General features: G+C 32.5%; 1 protein-coding gene across 1 annotated transcript; it reads left to right on the top strand.

Annotated features, from left to right (window-relative positions):
* Window positions 1-586: 586 nt before the first annotated feature.
* LOC111628343 (patched domain-containing protein 3-like) lies at window positions 587-21,771 on the top strand. Its single transcript, XM_023372116.1, has 5 exons — window positions 587-667; window positions 7,014-7,520; window positions 15,047-15,528; window positions 17,047-17,376; window positions 19,239-21,771. The coding sequence occupies exons 2-5, from the start codon at window positions 7,021-7,023 to the stop codon at window positions 20,456-20,458; spliced, it is 2,532 nt and encodes an 843-aa protein (XP_023227884.1). The 5' UTR covers window positions 587-667; window positions 7,014-7,020; the 3' UTR covers window positions 20,459-21,771.
* The last annotated feature ends 933 nt before the right edge of the window (window positions 21,772-22,704 follow it).

The raw sequence follows: 22,704 nt of genomic DNA, 5'->3' as shown, positions 1-22,704 counted from the left end.
TGACTGAATAAAAATTCAAACACTTAAAAATATGCTCTCTTCTACTCTCATCTTCCCCCGCATTCCCCTACTTCTCTAATACCTTATTTTAAAATATTACGTNTAATAAAAGATGAAAGTATTTCACACACGAGTACAAATATACACGACAACTAATGCGTGCTACTTTCTACTATATTATATTATTTTCGATTATCTTATCTATAAAATTGCAATACAGATAATATATGAAACTATAAATTACAATGAGGAAAAAGTAACTTGAGTTTGTGCCATGAATATTTTTAACAATTAAATGATAATTTTCTTGAAATCCAACATAGAAAAGTTAATTATTACTGAAAAAATATTAAGAATACTGAAAAGAGCAGATGTTGAATTTTTTCATTTAATTTCATTCGTCTGTCTACTACTTATTTGAAAATTATTAATGCATGGGAATTTTTTCGATTAGAATTTCCCTCCGGGAAATAAAAACTTGCATATTCATATTTTGTGAAGATTTATTACATGAGAAAAAAACTTGTTTTCGAAATCATTATCATAAACTGTAATAACGACGTAGTTCTCAAGAACATTTGTTATACAAGGAAATTATCTATTGTGTTCCTTTCATATTTTTCCAATACACATTACATTTTGTTGCGTCAATCGTAGAACTCTGCAGGTAAGACATTTTTACGACAAACTATTTGTATTCTTACATTATCAAATTGCTAAGTAATGACTTTGTTTTCTTTTCTGTATATTTAAAACAACATACATTATAGTTTATTGGGGTAAAATACTTGAATTGCATATCCCTCTGTCAAAGAGTATAACAATTTTTTAGTAAATGCATCCCTGCTCTGAAAATTAAGCTTTTTATAATAATAAAAAATATATGAACTTTTTAACAATAAAACATCATAACGGCTTCACACCCGCAGTTTAAAATGTGTCGAAGAAGTTAAGCAACTAGTTGTTGGTTTCTTTTTGTTTTGTCATCCATAAATTTTTATAATGAAAATAAACAGAAAACGAAAACATTGCCTATTGTTTATGATTTTATAAATATTTAATCTTTTCATGTTTGATGAAGACTTCTAGAGATCTCAAAACAAATTACAATTTTACATAAAAATATATTATTTTAACACGATGTAATTATATCTTATTCCATAATTATTTACGTATTAACACTGTAATGGCCATAAAAAATTTTGGGACAATTTANATCCGAATTGTTCGTTAACCGATCACCCACTGTATTAATATGTTTAATATTAAAATATCACTACAGATACAATTAGATAATATTTCCTTGATTATATAATATTCCAATACAGATATATTAGATAATATGATGATAATAGAAAATTAATTATAGGAAATAAATATGATTTACTTTCTTTTTGCACCTCTCCTACTACTGTCGGTAACGTGACGCACAATAAGTGAGATGTCGTATGGAAAAATGAATACGAGTAACAAGTTAGACACGTGTACGATGTGTAAAAAGAACACATTATTATCGTTTTTATAATTTTCATCAGTGTTTTAGATATCGAACCCAAAATAGACAGTAATAAGTCAGAAGAAAATAAACACAGTTTTATTGTCAATGTTTAAACGTACTATAATAAATGCTAGTTTGTCTAAAACGTAAAAATTACTTTAATTATTTTTCTTTTACTGTACCCTCCTTGTATTAAAATATATATTAAAATAGCGTCATTTTTTCCCTTCAAAATATGTAATTTTCTAAATAGGTAATATAGAAGAAGCACTTGATTTTTCGGTATAAAAAAAGCGGAACAATAGAAAATATATTACACATATAGCTATAATCTTAACTTTAATTGTCATCAACAATTTTATTATTATTTGTTTTATAAATAGCTTATTAAAAATATTGCGCTGACTGAATAAAAATTCAAACACTTAAAAATATGCTCTCTTCTACTCTCATCTTCCCCCGCATTCCCCTACTTCTCTAATACCTTATTTTAAAATATTACGTATAGTACATAATTTCATACGCAATTCTTATGTACGTAAAGTTCTAAGATGCAATAATAAGAAAACTCAAACTAGAGATTATGTTATTTAAAATCTCAGTAGAGGAAATTACACATAATCCTGCGGTTGGATTGGCGGCACGGCAGTGATACACGGCGGCAGCCAACACACAGACTCCACGATGGATCAACGGCTCGATCGTCGACTTCAACGATATCGATGACTCAGGTTGTCGTTACCCTATAGTGATTTCTTTGATACTGGCGCCAACTNACTAGAGATTATGTTATTTAAAATCTCAGTAGAGGAAATTACACATAATCCTGCCGACTGGATCAAGTATAATTACTCATATCACTGTATGACAAAGACAAGTGAAGCAAGTAATATATAAACTGTTTTAAATAGTTAAAGTACTTTACATTAATTATATTTTCCCGTCTTTCTATCTATAAATGTTAACTATAAACAAATCTGGTATTTACGGAGGACCTACAATAGTGAGTAATTTCTTGGTAAATAATTGCATACCTTATCTAGATTGTTTAATCTTCGTATGTTAAAACAGCAAAATATAGGCAACTTTATATTGTTTCTCGATAAAATATAGAACAACTTGTTTCCTTCTTAATAACCAAGTTTATAAAATATTGAAATTTCTGAAATTTTAGAAGTTGCAATTCTATTTTTGTTTATATTTTTAAAATAAATGTGAAGAAATATTTATTAACGTTCCTCTTGACGTTTCACGATAAATCAGAAACGATTTTTAATAACTTTAATTACTTTATTTATAAAATTCGTTTGAACAAGCTGGAAGTTTAGAACTGTATTCGTGCCATAATATCTATAAAACAACAATCTTTTATAAAAATCCATGAACTAGTTGCTTAACTTTCCCGAAAACATTTAAAACTGTGTGTGTAGCGCTATCTGTTGTGATATTTTAATATTAAACATATTAATATTTTTATTTTTAAAGTTTTATATTTTTATATTTTTAAAGAGTAATTATTTATTGTGATATCGTCATAATGCCGAGATGCAAGTTTTAATCATATTTTTAATTTATATAATTTAAAATATACGCTTTCCACCTGAAATTAGTAGTGTGTTGCCCTGTACTGTATTGTACATCATAATTTTCCTTTAACAATTCCGGTCATTTCAAGTGCTTTCAAGGGAAACGATTTGAATCAAAATAATGCGACTTTGGATTTGCATTGAAGTTCTTATATAGTTGATCGGGGCCTCCAGCCCCTAAAGATTCCGAATATGGTTTCATCTTTCATCCATCTAATTAGATTCTCGAGATTAAAAAAAAAAAACAGGCAGACGGACAACGAACGAGATTTGGAATTTATGAGTCTACACAGTAAAGCAATTACCTCCTTCATTATTGCCAGAGACGTGTGCTTAAATTGCAAACAGCGATTAGTCCCATGTTAAGTGACCGAATAACGTTATAAAAATCAAATAAAAATTCACTAATTTTTCTTACTGTTTTTTAGAAAAAGAATGAAGAAGACTTTAGACTCTTATTTATCTTCTTGGTTTTCACGAATCGGCAAATTTGTCGGTGAATATCCTCAACATTGCATCGCTGCCACGTTCTTAGTTACACTAATTTTAGGATCCGGATTTCTCAAACTTANGGAAAAAATGACGCTATTTTAATATATATTTTAATACAAAGAGGGTACAATAAAAGAAAAATAATTAAAGTAATATTTATGTTTTAGACAAACTAGCATTTATTATAGTACGTTTAAACATTGACAATAAAACTGACTTACTTATTACTGTCTATTTTGGGTTCGATATCTAAAACACTGATGAAAATTATAAAAACGTAAATAATGTGTTTTTTTACACATCGTACACGTGTCTAACTTGTTACTCGTATTCATTTTTCCATACGACATCTCACTTATTGTGCGTCACGTTACCGACAGTAGTAGGAGAGGTGCAAAAAGAAAGTAAATCATATTTATTTCCTATAATTAATTTTCTATTATCATCATATTATCTAATATATCTGTATTGGAATATTATATAATCAAGGAAATATTATCTAATTGTATCTGTAGTGATATTTTAATATTAAACATATTAATACAGTGGGTGATCGGTTAACGAACAATTCGGATAACGAACAAAGTCTTGGAACGGATTATGTTCGTTAACCGATCACCCACTGTATTTTTATTTTTAAAGTTTTATATTTTTAAAGAGCAATTATTTATTGTGATATCGTCATAATGCCGAGCTGCAAGTTTTAATCATATTTTTAATTTACATAATTGAAATATATGCTCACTATCTGAAATTAGTAGTGTGTTGCCCTGTACTGTATTGTACTGTACATCGTACTTTTCTTTTAACAATCCTGGTCATTTGAAATGCTTTCGAGAGAAACGATTTGAATCAAAATAACGTGACTTTGGGTTTGCATTGAAAAATCTTATATAGTTGATTGGGGCCTCCAGCCCCTAAGGATTCCGAATGTGGTCTCATCTTTCATCCATCTAATTAGATTCTCGAGATTAAAAAAAGACAGGCAGATGGACAACGGACGAGAGTTGGAATTTATGGATCTACACCAGGAATGTCCAACCCGCTGCCCCCGAACCGCATGCGGCCCAAGGCAAGTTCTAATGCGGCCCAATAAACGTGTAAACAAAACTGACAAATGTTTTAATCTTTTTATTATTTATTTATTTCAACGGCATAATCTCAAAAAAGAAGTTTCACAAAGCCGTAAATATTTGTTTATATTTTATTTTTCAGTGGAAAGGAAATGTTGATATTTTCAAATACTTGGAGATGTATGAATGGGGAAAGATTACTAAATAAAACTGGAGTTGTGACTCAAAGAATTATAGACCCAAATTTGGAAAAAGTAGGAAAAGGACGAAAGATAAAAAGTAGTCAGAAAGGTTAAATAGATTTATTTTGCAAATATCGACCCTTAATTTTCCAACCTTTCTCACATCTTACCTTTTGTCCTTTCTCTCTTTTCCCCGCATTTGGGTCTATAATCTTTTGAATCATAACTCCAGCTTTATTTAGTATTTCTTCCAGCGTTGCAAGAGTTGGCTACATTGCGCCAAATGTGCCTACTACTTTTTAATTTGACGTAAAAANCGTGTCTAACTTGTTACTCGTATTCATTTTTCCATACGACATCTCACTTATTGTGCGTCACGTTACCGACAGTAGTAGGAGAGGTGCAAAAAGAAAGTAAATCATATTTATTTCCTATAATTAATTTTCTATTATCATCATATTATCTAATATATCTGTATTGGAATATTATATAATCAAGGAAATATTATCTAATTGTATCTGTAGTGATATTTTAATATTAAACATATTAATACAGTGGGTGATCGGTTAACGAACAATTCGGATAACGAACAAAGTCTTGGAACGGATTATGTTCGTTAACCGATCACCCACTGTATTTTTATTTTTAAAGTTTTATATTTTTAAAGAGCAATTATTTATTGTGATATCGTCATAATGCCGAGCTGCAAGTTTTAATCATATTTTTAATTTACATAATTGAAATATATGCTCACTATCTGAAATTAGTAGTGTGTTGCCCTGTACTGTATTGTACTGTACATCGTACTTTTCTTTTAACAATCCTGGTCATTTGAAATGCTTTCGAGAGAAACGATTTGAATCAAAATAACGTGACTTTGGGTTTGCATTGAAAAATCTTATATAGTTGATTGGGGCCTCCAGCCCCTAAGGATTCCGAATGTGGTCTCATCTTTCATCCATCTAATTAGATTCTCGAGATTAAAAAAAGACAGGCAGATGGACAACGGACGAGAGTTGGAATTTATGGATCTACACCAGGAATGTCCAACCCGCTGCTCCCGAACCGCATGCGGCCCAAGGCAAGTTCTAATGCGGCCCAATAAACGTGTAAACAAAACTGACAAATGTTTTAATCTTTTTATTATTTATTTATTTCAACGGCATAATCTCAAAAAAGAAGTTTCACAAAGCCGTAAATATTTGTTTATATTTTATTTTTCAGTGGAAAGGAAATGTTGATATTTTCAAATACTTGGAGATGTATGAATGGGGAAAGATTACTAAATAAAACTGGAGTTGTGACTCAAAGAATTATAGACCCAAATTTGGAAAAAGTAGGAAAAGGACGAAAGATAAAAAGTAGTCAGAAAGGTTAAATAGATTTATTTTGCAAATATCGACCCTTAATTTTCCAACCTTTCTCACATCTTACCTTTTGTCCTTTCTCTCTTTTCCCCGCATTTGGGTCTATAATCTTTTGAATCATAACTCCAGCTTTATTTAGTATTTCTTCCAGCGTTGCAAGAGTTGGCTACATTGCGCCAAATGTGCCTACTACTTTTTAATTTGAAGTAAAAAACACCATTTGTCGCTTTGGCTGCTTTTTGGACTACATATTATTTATAAATATATTACTGAATTTAATTAACTGAATTAAAAGAAAAGAATTACTGAATTTAATTAACAGAATAAAAATGCACTTTAAAATGGTGTTTCGTCTCTTTTTATGAATTTGAGATCCAAATAGAACAAATATTTGTGTTTTTGAAATAAATTTTTGTTTGTCTCTTTTATAATATTTTTATGATAAATTTATATATTTCTAAGTAGAAATTGAAAGTGTCTGAAGAAGTAATTTTTTAAAATATCCTTTCTCGTGATAAAGATTTAATACTTATATTTATAGTCTAGACATGTTAATCCTTAAATATACTTGTATATTGGGCCACAAATATATATTATATATACTTTTGGCCCAAAACTCTTTGACTTCTTCCAATGCAGCCCAGAGAAACAAAAAGGTTGGGCACCCCTAATCTACACAGTAAACCAATTATCTCCTTCATTATTGTCAGAGACGTGTGCTTAAATTGCAAACAGCGATTAGTCCCATGTTAAGTGATCGAATAACGTGATAAAATCAAATAACAAATATACTAATTTTTCTTACTGTTTTTTAGAAAAAGAATGAAGACTTTAGACTCTCATTTATCTTCTTGGTTTTCTCGAATCGGCAAATTTGTCGGTGAATATCCTCAACATTGCATCGCTGCCACCTTGTTGGTTACAGTGATTTTAGGATCCGGACTTCTCAAAATTTCCATGATACAGGATTTCGAATATCTGTACAGTCCGAGAAACGCGAGAGTTTCGGAAGATAGAAAATCCATCGAGAATCTGTTTTCTAACGGCGACAGAGCCGAAGATAGAGTAATTAGAAGTTCCACATTCGAAAATTTAATTGCGGTCATTGCCTCGGCGAAGAACAACGATTCTATTATGGACACCTCTTCGATAGAAGATTTAATCCAGATGGATGTTATCATTCGCAACATCAGCATCTTTTGGAATAAAAAATTCTACAGTTACCGAGATATTTGTATGAAGAATGATCGTAACGAATGCTCGGAGAATTTTGTTTCTTCTTTGAAATACATGATAAAACATCCTGGAAAGGTTTCCATGAGGTAAGACTATCTTTGTAAAGAATTATTTGTAATTACAGTAGAGCGTCGTTTATCCGAATCAATTTCGGACTGGGGTTGCTCGGATAACTTATTTTTCGAATAACCGATTATGTACGAAAAAATATATTAGCCTATACCATGTTGAAATTTTTCTCCTTTGCGTGTAGCTTTGCGTTAAATTTTCGTTGATGTTAAGCCTAACGTATACTTTTTAAAATAATAATCGTGGCTATTGTATCGTTAAAAATTATATCTTTATTTCTTGCAAACAAAATAAATATATACTTTAGAAGATGATCTAGTATCAAAAACGTTCAATTCAGCACGACACACGGTCCTCAGAAAAACTCCACACAAAACTGCCATGCTGCCAGCTAAAACACACATCAACAAAAAAAAATATTGGAGTAGCCCAAGATATAGCCAAAGATTGCAGCGCCACAGCACTAGCGAAAATTTAAATTTGCAGACTGGAATTCCTTCGGATAACCGATGTTTCGGATAACCGACTTTCGGATAAACGACGCTCTACTGTACATCAAAATTTGCAATTTCGAATATGTTTAACCATTTTATCGTTATGATTAAAGTGATGGGATAAGTAAATCGAGAAAACTGTTCGCAGCAGTCTGTGGTTCAGACGCTAACTAGTGTACAACGGTTGCATCTACTTCGCTATCGTTACTTTTGCCGGAGCAAAGCGGGGCCTTTAAGATTAAAATTATTACGTTATAGGCAATCATGCCCGTTTTCAAAGAATGCAAGAATTAGGTTCCACTGTTTCCAGACTAATTAGAGAATTTTTAGATGGGTTAAAAAAATGTTCGATTTCCTGCAAAAACAAAAAACTGCATCTGCGCCTGTAAATCTTGCAGGTCGCTTTCTCTTAACACTGCCATTGTTACTTAATTACTTAATTACTTAGTTACTTAACACTTTCATTGTTAACACTGCCATTGTTACTTAACACTTCCATTGTTAACACAGCCATTGTTAATTAACACTTCCATTGTCGAAAAACTTAATTCAGTCTCTCTCCCCCGGGGGGATTTCGAAAAATCCCTTCTAAGTGTGCGTTTTCGTGACGTACCCTGTGTACGAAATTTCAACTTTCAACTCCTAACAGTTTGGGCTCTGCGCATATTGTTATTATGTTGGATTTAGTGGATTATACACGATTCACACCGGTGGCTGTGTACTATGCCGGACCAGAGTCAAGGCATAGCAACCAAAAACTAAAATTAAATAAGTGTGTTAGTGTCTGTATTCAGGAATTTCCTAACAATGTGGCATGTATTTAATATAGTGGCCTTCTGTAGTGTTATGTATGTATTTCTATTCAATTGTAATGTTCCCAGGCTTTTGTGTAGTGTGTGTGGTATCACACCTGCACAGGAGAGAACGACAGGTACAATAAGATAAGCACCCTATCCATCCTCCACAGATGCCTTATTTCCTGGGCGAGTTCTGTGTACTTGCTAATTTTTTTCAGTGCATGTGTTTTGTACATTGTGAGTGTTTGGAATGGCTATGTCTATAATGTATGTGATTTTATTGTGTTTGTCAATGAGTGTGATGTCTGGTCTGCTGTGGTAAATTGTTTTATCTGTAATTATGGCTTTGTCATAGTACAGTTTGTGCGTGTTGTTTTCAAATACTGTTTGTGGTATATACTGGTAGTATGGTTCGTGGATGTCTACCAATTTGTTTCTTTGCAAGCTCTTGGTGTATTATATTTGCTAGTTGATTATGTCTGGGTAAATAATCTCCGTGCCAAGAGCTTGCACCCAGATGTAATGTGTTGTATAGTTTCTGGCATGATGTGACATTTTCTGCATGTGTCATTTGCGATTGTTGTATCTTTGAGTATGTGTTTTCTGTAATTTTTAGTATTTATGACCTGATCTTGTATGGCAATCATGAATCCTTCCGTCTCCCCAAAGAGGCATCCCCGATCTAACCAGCTGTTTGACGCAGTTTTGTCAACAAAATCCTGGGCCAGGTCGTAAGGATGCCTGCCATGGAGAGCCTTTTGAGCCCATGATTGCTTAATGTTGTCTATGCTTTTTATATGTTGTGTCATGTCTGTATGTTGTGAGTGTAAGTTTAATGGTGTGTTATTTGAGTCTGCTAGAGTTACTGCTTTATGTAACTGTGATGTTTCTTGTTTCTTGTAGAAAAACTCTCGCAGTGACTGTATTTGTTTGTAGTGAAGGTTAACTATGTCAATCAGGCCACGTCCGCCTTCTTTACGTGGAAGGGTTAATCTTTCTGTGGCGGATTTAGGATGATGTTGTTTATGCTTAGTAAGTGTTGTTCTTGTTTTCCTTTGGAGTTGCTCGAGATCTGTGTGAGTCCAATGTATAACTCCAAAAGAGTATGTGAGTACTGGGATGACATATGTGTTTATTGCTTTAACTGTGTGTTTTGCATTTAACTGTGTTCTAAGTATAGCGTTTAACCTACTTTGGTATTCTTTAATTAATCGTTGCTTTATTTGTGTATGTTCTGTTAGTTTGGCCTGTTGGAATCCTAAGTACTTGTAGAACTCGCCCTCTTCCATGGATTCAATAACGTCTCCATTTCCAAGTGCAAAATCTTCTTTCTTCAGGATTCCTTTTTCTATGTGAAGTTTTTTGCATTTGTCTAGGCCAAACTCCATTTGTATGTCCTTAGTGTATGAATGTGTGATTTGTAGGAGTTGATGAAGTTGTTTTTGTGTGGATGCATAAAGTTTTATGTCGTCCATGTACATGAGATGTGAGAGTGTAAACTGTGTTGTTTTTTCGTGTCTGATATTGTAGCCATATTGCGTGTTGTTTAACATGTTGGATAATGGATTCAGGGCTAGGCAGAACCAGAGAGGACTCAAGGAATCTCCTTGAAAAATTCCTCGCCTAATGAATATTTCGTTTGTTTGTATGGAAGTGTTACTAACCCTGAGATGTAGTGTTGTTCTCCAGTGCTGCATAGTGTTTTCGAAGAATGCAATGAGTGATGGATGTATTTTGTACATGTGTAGAATATGTAGCAGCCAACTGTGTGGAACACTGTCGAATGCTTTTCTGTAGTCTATATATGCCATGTGTATGTTTCTGTGTTGTTTGTGTGCTTTCCGTAAAATGACTGAATCTATGAGTAATTGTTCTTTGCATCTCCTGTGATTTCTACGGCAACCTTTTTGTTGAAGAACACGACATTCTGTAAGAATGTCGTGTTCTTCAACAAAAAGGTTGCCGTACATGTTTGTATATTTGTTGAACACAACATGTTTGTATATTTTCTTTGTGATACAGGATGTCAATAATCTGTATAGTGTTGGAAGACATGTAATTGGTCTGTATTGTGTGGGGTCTGTGGTATTGTTGTTTTTAGGTTTCATGTAGGTGATGCCCTAAGTAAGAAATTTTGGCATGTCTTATGGTTGATGATGATGATGATGATGTGTGTTAGATGTTCAGCTAGTTCCTGGTGCAGTGATGTAAACTTTTTGTACCAGAAATTTATTATTATCATTATTATCATTATGAACCCGTCTCGATTATATATTAGATTAGTGGAATAAAAATGCACTTTAAAATGATGTTTCGTCGCGTTTTATTAATTGGAGACCCAAATAATACAAACATTTATGTTTTTCAAATAAATTTTCGTTTGACTCTTTTCTAATAAATGAATTTATCGATTTAAGTAAAAATTAAAAGTGTCTGTATAAGTAATTTTTTAAAATANATTATGTTATGTAAGTTAAGTTTTAGTATCATTTCCCTTCTCCCTCACCTCCGCCACCAGTTTACACCTCCACCATTGTCTATCCTCAAAGGTAAAGTTATTATTCTATTATGATTATTTATACATTTTCAACTACAAAATGAATTTTTCAGTGTTTTCCTTACTATAGTTATTTTTTTAATGTACTACTTAGCTTTAATTTGAGTGTGTTTTTCGTGTTGGAACAAATTATTTGGTTTTACATGTAATCGTATGGGGAAAAATGATTCACCTTACAACATTTTCATGATACGATCTCAGTTTCGGAATGGATTAATTTCGTATCCCGAGGTACCACTGTACTGTGCCCAGGATCTCTAGACAGCTTCAAGTTAATGCAGTTTAACTCAGCCAAATTTTTATGTAATATAAATATAACAAACAGATATAATCTGTTTGTTATATTTATATTATTGATCATTGATAACTGTTGAAATTATTAAGTTTAACATAATTTTTAGTTAGTTAATGTTTAGGTTTGTTTAGTTTAATTATAATTTATCTATTGCATTAAATTCAATATTAATAACAGAATTAAATAAGTTTAAACAAGTTGGGCAAGGATAGTGCACAGACAGAAACTTACAGAAATAAATGATTATTATTATTGTTGTGTTTAGTGGGTTATACTCGGTTGACACCGATGGCTGTGTACTATTCCGGACCAGAGTCAAGGCATAACAACCAAAACAAAACTAAAATTAGATAAGTGTGTCAGTGTCTGTATTAAGGAATTTCCTAACAATATGGCATGTATTCAATATAGTGGTCTTCTGTAGTGTTATGTATGTATTTCTATTCAATTGTAATGTTCCCAGGCTTTTGTGTAGTGTGTGTGGTATCACACCTGTACAGGAGAGAACAACAGGTACAATAAGAACCCTATCCATCCTCCACAAATGCCTTATTTCCTGGGCGAGTTCTGTGTACTTGCTAATTTTTTCATGTATGTATTTTGTACCTTGTGAGTGTTTGGAATGGCTATGTCTATAATATATGTGATTTTATTGTGTTTGTCAATGAGTGTGATGTCTGGCCTGTTGTGATAAATTGTTTTATCTGTAATTATGGCTCTGTCATAGTACAGTTTGTGCGTGTTGTTTTCCAATTCTGTCTGTGGAATATACTTGTAGTATGGTTTGTGAATGTCTACCAATTTGTGTTTGTTTGCAAGCTCTTGGTGTATTATATTTGCTACTTGATTGTGTCTACGTAAGTAATCTGTCTGTGCCAAGAGCTTGCAACCAGAAGTGATGTGTTGTATAGTTTCTGGCATGATGTGACATTTTCTTCATGTGTCATTGTGAGTGTTGTATCTTTGAGTATGTGTTTTCTGTAGTTTTTAGTATTTATGACCTGATCCTGTATGGCAATTATGAATCCTTCCGTCTCCCCAAAGAGGCATCCCCGATCTAACCAGCTGTTTGACGCAGTTTTGTCAACAAAATTCTGGGCCAGGTCATAAGGATGCCTGCCGTGAAGTGCCTTATGAGCCCACGATTGCTTAATGGTGTCTATGCTTTTTATATATTGTGTCAAGTCTGTATGATGTGAGTGTAAGTTTAATGGTGTGTTATTTGAGTCTGCTAGAGTTACTGCTTTATGTAATTGTGATGTTTCTTGTTTCCTGTAGAAAAACTCTCGCAGTGACTGTATTTGTTTGTAGTGAAGGTTAACTATGTCAATCAGGCCATGTCCGCCTTCTTTACGTGGAAGGGTTAATCTTTCTGTAGCGGATTTAGGATGATGTTGTTTATGCTTAGTTAGTGTTGTTCTTGTTTTCCTTTGGAGTTGCTCGAGATCTGTGTGAGTCCAATGTATAACTCCAAAAGAGTATGTGAGTACTGGGACGACATATGTGTTTATTGCTGTAACTGTGTGTTTTGCATTTAGCTGTGTTTTGAGAATAGCATTTAACCTACTTTGGTATTCTTTAATTAATCTTTGCTTTATTTGTGTATGTTCTGTTTGTTTGGCCTGTTGGAATTTTAAATACTTGTAGAGCTCGCCCTCTTCCATGGATTCAATAACATCTCCATTTCCAAGTGCAAAACTTTCTTTCTTCAGGATTCCTTTTTCTATGTGAAGTTTTTTGCATTTGTCTAAGCCAAACTCCATTTGTATGTCCTTAGTGTATGAATGTGTGATTTGTAGGAGTTGATGAAGTTGTTTCTGTATGGATGCATAAAGTTTTATGTCGTCCATGTACATGAGATGTGACAGTGTAAAATGTGTTGTTTTTTCATGTCTGATATTGTAACCATAATGCGTGTTGTTTAATTATTATTATCATTATGAACCCGTCTCGATTATATATTAGATTTGTGGAATAAAAATGCACTTTATTATAATGTTTCGTCGCGTTTTATTAATTGGAGACCCAAATAATACAAACATTTATGTTTTTCAAATAAATTTTCGTTTGACTCTTTTCTAATAAATGAATTTATCGATTTCTAAGTAAAAATTAAAAGTGTCTGTAGAAGTAATTTTTTAAAATATCCTTTTTCTTGAAAAAAAGTTTTGATACTTATTATTATAATGTAGACATGTTACTCCTTAAATATACTTGTATAATATTGAACCACAAGTATATATTATATATACTTGTGGACCAAAACTCCTTGACTTCTTTCAATGTAGCCCAGAAAGAAAAAAGGTTTGACACCCCTGGTCTAGAGTCTAGACGAGGAAAAATCCTGCATTTCTTTAGATAGTGTTGATAAAATTACAATTTGTGAAAATTTATTATTCTCAATAATTTTTTTATCAATATCTATTTTTTGCAGAGTCGCAAATAACAGCGTTTGATTAACACTATTAAAGGCCTTCTCGAAATCAACGAACATTCAAATATCTCTCTATTATAATCAATTATTCTTTTTCCTATCAGTCGTATCATTGTAAAGGCCTCCATTTATGTAGTTTTCTATTCTTCGCTGTATGATATTAACTAAAACCTTTGAGGCATGGCTTATCAAGCTACTAGTTCTACGTTTATCACAGTATAAGGTACCCGCAGTTTTAAGAACAGGAATAAAGATAAATTTTGTGAAATCAACCGAAATATCTGCCTCTAAAACCTTGTTCAAAAATTAGTTAGGATTCTTGTTCCATTTTTCCCATAGCCTTAAAAAGTTCTGCTTGTATTTTATCTATTTCTGATGTCTTTCTGTCCCTCGGTTTTTTCAATGCAGCATAAATGTCATCCTTAAGAAATGTTGTATTCTCTTCTTTTGCCTCCATTCTTTCTAGGTTTAAACTCTCCTCATTTCCGTACAGATCATTCCTCACTGTAGCATTTGTTCATCTTTATGCAATAAAATATTTCTATTTCCATTCCCAATTCTGAGTCCCAGCCAGAGAATTTCAGAGTTCCAATTCTGCATTTCATTTTTTCTTTGAGATTCAGTTTAGCTTTTCGTATACTCTTTATCAGTCGTTCCCATTTGCGTAGTGCTCTATTTCCAGCCATGATTGATTTAACTTCTTTCCTTTGCCTGTTTGCACATTATTCTTATTTGTTTACTAATGATTCCATACTTTATTTTCTTCCGTGTAATTACAGTTTTTGTATCGTATTCTTTCATCCATCGTTTTTTACTATCTCGTCTGTGACGATTTAGATTATCAGAAAGTGAACTTACGTCCGAATTAGTTCAATCATTTAGCTATATTAATTTAAAATCCCAGAATAATGTCATCTGACAAGTGAGTACAATTTCTTTTTATTATTTGCTTCTTTACGTGTTTAGATATCCAGTAGAACGAACAGGTTTTGATGTAAAAATAAACGCTATGAACGTAGGTGGAGTATCAACTAATGACACTGGATACATCACGGACTTCAAGGCCGTTCGTCTCTTCTATTTTATGGATTTCGGAACAGAAGAGAAGAAACGAGTAGCTTTAAAGTGGGAAGAGGAATTTTTGAATATAGTGACTCGAGTGGAATTTCGACACATCGACGTTTCCTTCTTTACTCTTCGCAGTGTCAATGCCGAAGCTAACAGAAACACAAAACTGAGCATTCCGCTCACATTTATAATCGGTCCTGTAGTAATTTTGTTTTCTGTGGCAAGTTGTATGACGTTCGACAACGTCAGAAGTAAACCATGGATTGGATTTGCAGCATGCTGTAGTCCCTTCTTAGCACTTATAGCAGCATTCGGTTTGCTACTACATTGCGGAATGGAATATTCTGACGTCAATATAATAATGCTATTTCTTTTGACAGGTACGTTTTCTAGTTATTTTTTATACAGTAATCAGTAAACACATCTGTATTATTTTGCAAAGAGTAATTACGTAAAGAATTTTCTGAATGTAAGTACATAAAATTTTAGAATATTTGCTATTATGAAAAATTTAAGGGATAAGTTTCTAAATATTTTTTTTATTATTTTATGACTTATAATTGTCGACTCAAAATTCTATTACATTGATGCAAAAGTTTCTGGAAATTTTAGACTTCTGTAGAATATTCGAAATCGCTCTTCGACGGATAAAATTTCCAACTATCTTCTGGAGTATGTAAAACAAAGGTTATTGAGATGTACAATCGCGAGTAAAAACATCTTCTGTGGCGATATCAAAGATACATGAAGTTTACCAACGATTTCTGACGACCAAACTCATAGATGTTCGATTTTCTATTTCGTATAGAATTTCGTATAGAATCAACTGGGTCTAATCGCGGTATATTACAACTGTTTGACAGAAAAGTCGTTTCCACGTATACAATCAACGATCAGTTTAGTAATTTTAAGTTAAGCAATAAGATAAGACAAGAATCGAAAATGAACATTCCTGAGAAAAACCTTCCGTCCTGCTGGATAAGTAGCTGCGGCAGCTGATGGAAGCCAAGCAACCCCATATGTCGCAAGATATCTTGCGAGACATAAGCCAAACACCTAGCTGTGACTAGTCCATTGTACTTTGTCACTAATTTGACAATGGAATGGTCTGCAAAATGAACGTTAAAGTTCAATACAATCTGAATGCAAAACCACACTGAAGGTTGACTAATAGAAGCTGGTTGATCACTGATGGTAGATTCTCCCTCTTCCCCGTATTGACGAGACATTGCACCATTCCACTACTGTCTCTTTAGCTCCACGCAACACATCTTGGTTGGAAAACGATTCGCTGATGACCAAGTGAAAATATCATATGCAGAGTTCTTTCAGTAGAAATAGCCTGAGTTTTATTCAGCAAGAAACCGTGACCTGCCCAATGCACGGAAGAAGGCAGTTGAATGTAATGGCCTTTATTTTCTTGAGTAAATGCTTTTTATTTTATTTTTTTTTTTGCTTTCAAAAGTAACGTTGTACCATAAAATTTAAAATTCCAAAAACTTTTGCTTCAATCCAATACTACGAAAATCATCTTTGTTAAAGTGTCAAACAATTTTAAAACGTTTACTGGTATTAAAATTGTGGAAAAGCAAAATAAGTTCAATTAATTACAAATCATATTTACATCGCAAGTTAAGTCAACATTGCAACAAATTCTGTGGGATATACTGTTGTTCAATTACTTCACTGTGACAGCATCGTCAAGTATTACACATTTGTTTCTCTTATAATGTTATTTTCTCAAATTTCATTAAACCACGACAGTTTGTTCGTGTTTTCTCAAATAATCTGCATCTGTACTCTGCGTGAAAATTTTTAAAATTATTCTAGTGTTTCGTGTCTATTTGTACTGTACTTAATCAATTTTTCGAAAAATTAACGCTTACTGATTTTTGTAGGTATTGGCCTAGACGATTCTTTTGTTTTGTTGTCTGCTTGGAGGCGAACGAACGCAAAAGACAGCGTGATGCAGAGGATGAGCCATACTTTTTCCGAAGCGGGAGTGTCCATCACCATCACTTCCTTGACTAATGTTGCTTCGTTTTGTGTTGGAATTTCTTCGCCTTATACAGTCGTTCGTATTTTTTGCTGCTACAGCGCTCTGTCCGTATTTTTCGATCTCATCTATCAGATCTTCTTCTTTGGAAGTCTCATGACGCTCGATGGCTACAGAGAAGAACGTCATCTTAATTCCATTCTTTGTTACACAGTAAAAGAAAAGCATTTCGGTAAGTACATATTTTTGTGTGAATTTATTTTTTTCGTGCAGGCAAAGAATGTTGTGCGCGTATATGAGTGGAGACTGTCAGATGGCTCAGACGGTTAAGGCGTCAGACTACCGCTCTAGGGATCGAAGATCGTATCATTATTACGTTACTATATATTTTTAGGAAAACGAACTGAGCTCCGGTTCGTTTCGACTTGGCACGAAAACAAATATGGAACGCTTCTAGCATTTTGTTTATGGATGTTTATATCCCGCAAACTAAAGGGAGTACGTGCCCGTCCAACGTCATATACGACGAAAATATCAAGTAACGTTTAAAATTCCTACATGTGCGGCCAACGGCCTACCAACACCAGTATCCGGTGAAAACACACATGTACTGTACATTAATTTTAATAATCTTGTATAGAATATATTGTTTCAAAATGATAAGAAACACTTGAAAATTTAAATCATAAGTGAATTTATTTATTACTTATAAGCAATATGTCCACCTTTTTATTAATTACACCGTAAACTCTTACTGGAATTTATTTAATAACTATTTTCTTGCCTGTGATTTCCTGCCAAGCATCAACTATCGCCAGTTTTAATTATTCTACTGGACTATATATAGAGCTTTTCATTTTTATATTCTTTCTTTGCTAATATACCAAACGAATTTATATAAGATGAGGAGATATCAGACCAATTCGTAACACGCACACCATTTGCGAAAAACAGTTCCACTTTAATTTTGCACGATCAGCAGGCACATTATCTTGTCAGAATTGTAAAAATCTCCCTCCAATTTTTCCGGAGATGTTGTTAGGTACATTTCTGTCATTTAATGATAACCTGCAGCATTAGGAAAATGTACACCACACAATATCACTTTCGGTATTTAATAATTAAGTATTAAATAATCTACAGCCGAAATTCTAATGACGTGGAAAATGCAAACAGCAGGAAAAAACTAGAAGAAATAGAAAAGTTAAAGGCAGATAGGTGAAACAATGATATTTTATACTGAATAATATCTTCTCTATTTGCTAAACAGAAACTACAGCAATGTAATAAGTCCTGTTAATAGACAAAGTCCAATGTAGACAAAGATACAAAAGAAGTCAATAAAGACATAGAGGCAAAACGAATTACTACTTCCAGCTTTTTACAAAGGAATATCTAATTAACAGTAATTAACAAACTTATTCTTCATAATTTGTCTTGCTAGTAAAGTTATTTAAATATATTTGAGCGGTACATAAGGAGAATAAGCTTTATAAATCAGCGTTTTGTCTATAATCGAAGTTCAAAGCAACCGCATGACCCTTAAAAAAAGTCTTTTATAAATAAGTACAACTTAGCATGGCCGATGTCGTGACGATACCGGAATTTTCAAATTACTTCTATACGCTGAGATATTCGAGGTCAAAATTCGTCACAAAGCCTACGATCGATAGCCGTCGAAAGCTGGTCGCGCGCTACATGTAAATCTACATCAGTATTGTCCGATTACTGAAAATTTACATTGATCTCAACCATAACATTCTTTTAACTTTACGACGAGCGTCTAACATCTACGGCCAGTGGACGTACTTGTGCGTTTTAAGCTATCATCAACTATTATAATAGTCATGCGGTTCAGTATATTGTTGTGAAGCTAGGGAAACGAGGCGTCATAAAATTGACTCTCCTTAGTAGTTCAATGATAGCTGCCAAATTTCACTAACTAACTGTATTATCTGTATGCAAATGTTGTATTAAAACCTTTATAATCTACAACTGCTCATGAGAACACTGCAGAATTTGCTTAAAATAATTACTTTCCTTTTAATAACAAACGAATCGTAAAATAATTTCCTAAAGTATGTTTTTTTTTAGAAAACGAAACATCCGAAGTCAGAAAAGACGAGACAGACAGGAAGAAGTCTAAAGCTATGAAGTTCGTTTCTAAACATTTCGAAACCTTCTTCGGGAGAAAATCAGTAAAAATGCTAATCGTATTCATGTTCGTATGCAATATTGCAGGAAGCATTTACAGCATCAAAGATATGAAACAAGGACTGGACTTAAAAGAAATCTTTCCATATTCTTCTCCAATCACAAAATGCATAAATAATTACTATTTATATTTTACAGATTATCCACACGTAATACAGATCGTTTTTAACCAGACATTAGATTATTCAAATCCCAGTGTACAAGAAGAAGTAGAGAACATCTTAACAACGGTCCAAAACGCTCCTTATATCAGTGGACGCGAACACTCCTTATGTTGGATACGAGAATATCTTTCTTTCATTCACAATAACGACTTTAATTATCTGATGAATGATTTTAACACGAGCGATCCACGAGGTTTCGTACAAGGATTGAAACAAGTATTTCTCCGACTTAAGCCAGCCATTCAATTCCGGAAAGATCTATCTTGGGATAGAGAGAGAAACCAAATTGTAGCTTCAAGATGTTTTGTTTCGTCCAAAGGCGTCAGAACCGGAACTGATGAGAAATTATTATTAGAAGGTTTACGCCAGATTGCGGATCGTAGTAAATATCGCGTTATCATATACAACCGTTTTTTTGTTCTCTACGAGCAATTATTGAACATTCCCGCTATGTGTTTGCAAAACGTAGGTGTCGCCGTTTTTATAGTAAGCCTGATATTCCTCTTGATGATACAAGATATTTCTTGCACCGTTTGCGTGTCATTAAACGTCGTCTGCATTCTAGTAGAGACAATGGGTTACATGAATTGGTGGAATGTCAAATTAGATATGATGTCGGTCCTGATTTTAATGATGAGTGCGGGATTATGCATCGATTTTTCGGCTCACGTGGCGTACGCGTATAAGTGTTGCCAGAAGGAATCATCCGAAGAAAAAATTAAATATACTTTGTACTCCACGGGATATCCTGTAATTCAAGGTTGCTTGTCTACAGTCTTGGGTGTCGTTGTTTTGGCATTTGGACCTTCCTATACTTTTGTGATATTTTTCAAAATAATTTTGTTGATTATGGTTTTCGCTGCTCTTAACGGACTGCTTCTATTGCCAGTGTTGCTGAGTATTGGAGAAACCATTGTTATTCCCTGGAAAAAGTAGTTAGTTATCGATTGTATATTTTAACCCAATTTCCATGCATGAATTTGAGATGTTTTTGATTTTTGTTTTTATTTTTGTCTACTTTGTACTTTGTTTATTAATTAATAGAATTTATGGAATAAATGTAGTTTCTGTCTATCAAATAGAGAACTTAGTCAAAATAATCAAAACAAAATCTCTTTGTTTTCTCCTGACAAAGTAGAGAAAGATATAAACAGAAATCAATAAAAGTAAGGACATAGAGGCAAAAAAATCGAAATGTCTTTATTGTTACAATTATTGCAGAAAGTCGTTTGTTTCCGAGTTAATATGCGCTCCTACAAGAGGCCTATTGGATAAAACCACTAAACACTGGTGGAGGGTTCACGCCTGACCAACGGGCTGCCTACGTCGTGATTTCCGGGTTTTCTTCACGTTTCTAACATATAAATAGGATCCAGTTTTACATTGAAATCCTTTTGGGAGGCTTCTCCCTAGGCAGATCGCCCACGTGCCCATAACCAAATAAACCACAACCACAAACCTAATATATGGTGCAATTTAAAATATCATTGCGTATGTTATTCGTTTATTCGATTACTTTAATTAAGAAATAATTAAATATAATTAATCATTCGCAACAAATTATGACTTAATAAATTATGCGCGAAATAATGATATTTCTAAGTTGCACTAACATTAACATTAACAAGCACTAACATTACAAATATATCATTTTAAAAATTAATTTTAAGAGATGTTTTTGTTTACGAAGAAATAAAGTTTACTGAGTAAATGTTATTCTCAAAAATATAAAAATATATTTGTTTTTGAGAAACAAAGAACTTAAATTGAAAGCAAAATTGTCATGTGTTCTGTTTCATTACCATTTATTTGTGAAATAAGAAATACGACAGAATATACGTTTCTGTACTTTTTCTCACAATGCAGAACTAAAATTGTTCGTTAAACGAATGTGTGTTTTTATGTAATTTTCTTCATAGAAAGTTACTCAGAAGCACTGAATACGCCATTTGTTTGTCAATTTTTTTCAAACATTTTCTTTTCGTATGAATTTATCTGAATAATGTAAATTGTTTACAAAACAACTCTAATAGTGGCAATGCAAACTTGGATTTGAACTTATTAACTTACCTCTGTCATTGTTTCTCCATCTAAGTGAAAAAGTATTATTTAGTACATTCAGTACATAGAATACGTAAATTTAGTAGGAAATATTTTAAAATATTACAAAATTTAAAGTGTAATCGACATAAAAAGGAAGATTTTTCAACGTAAATTTTTTTATTCCTCCATTCACAACTCTCGGAATTCAATTAACATAAATAAAATTTGTCAATTTTAATATCGTTTTCTTGCTTTGAATTATTATTATAGTACTTAATTGTGTTGTTTTCATCTTAAATTATGTGGATCTGCTGATTAAATATGATACTTTAAGAAGTTTAAGTGATTGAACCAAAAAACAAGTAAGTTTCAAAGTAAAATCGTGATTCTAAGAAGTTATATTAAATTAAGGAAAATTTCGTTTTTCGAATTTTCAACGCAGTTATCATCATTCACAATACTTCCTCTTAATGGTCAACAGTAAATCTGGCAACCACGTGTTTTGTCGTGTTTTGTTATTACATTGCACTCACAGTTGACAGATATTGAATTTGAGTTTTACATTTGTTTATAGGTTTATAAAAAAATATTTACAGCAAATAGGAAAACATTTGGCTGTCATTAGCTATTCACAAGCTTCAAGAAGGTTTAAAAAACTTAATATTGAGATCGATGATTGTAGAGTTGACGAAAATAATATGGAAGGCATTGAAATTGCTATAGATAGCACGAGTGTCCACGTGATACATTGAAATATATTACATGACAATATACATTACATTTACATATACATTTAAAATCTTATATCAATCTTTGAATATTTGATTTTATACAAAATCAATATAATGTTTAAAGTTAAACTATGTGCTTATTCAACAGATTAGTACAAAATATTTATTTTCTATAATTTAAAGATTTCAAATTTCAATAAATATTCATTTATGATTTGAAAAAAAAACCGTGCAGAAATATATATTTTCTTAATCAAACCAAAGTTTATTTCTGTCATTTTGCATTAACGGACAAACTAAAAATTAAGTAACAGATATTTAAATAAGACTTCGTAATATACTTATAATGACAGTGGAATCTTTGATTTAAAATTTATTCAATATTAACAATTTGAATATTGAACGTTT

This window comes from Centruroides sculpturatus, unplaced genomic scaffold, assembly GCF_000671375.1.
Source record: "Centruroides sculpturatus isolate CEXI.00-Female unplaced genomic scaffold, Cexi_2.0 scaffold489, whole genome shotgun sequence".
NCBI classification, from domain to species: Eukaryota; Metazoa; Arthropoda; class Arachnida; order Scorpiones; family Buthidae; genus Centruroides; species Centruroides sculpturatus.
This window is presented reverse-complemented; position numbering and strand designations above follow the sequence as displayed.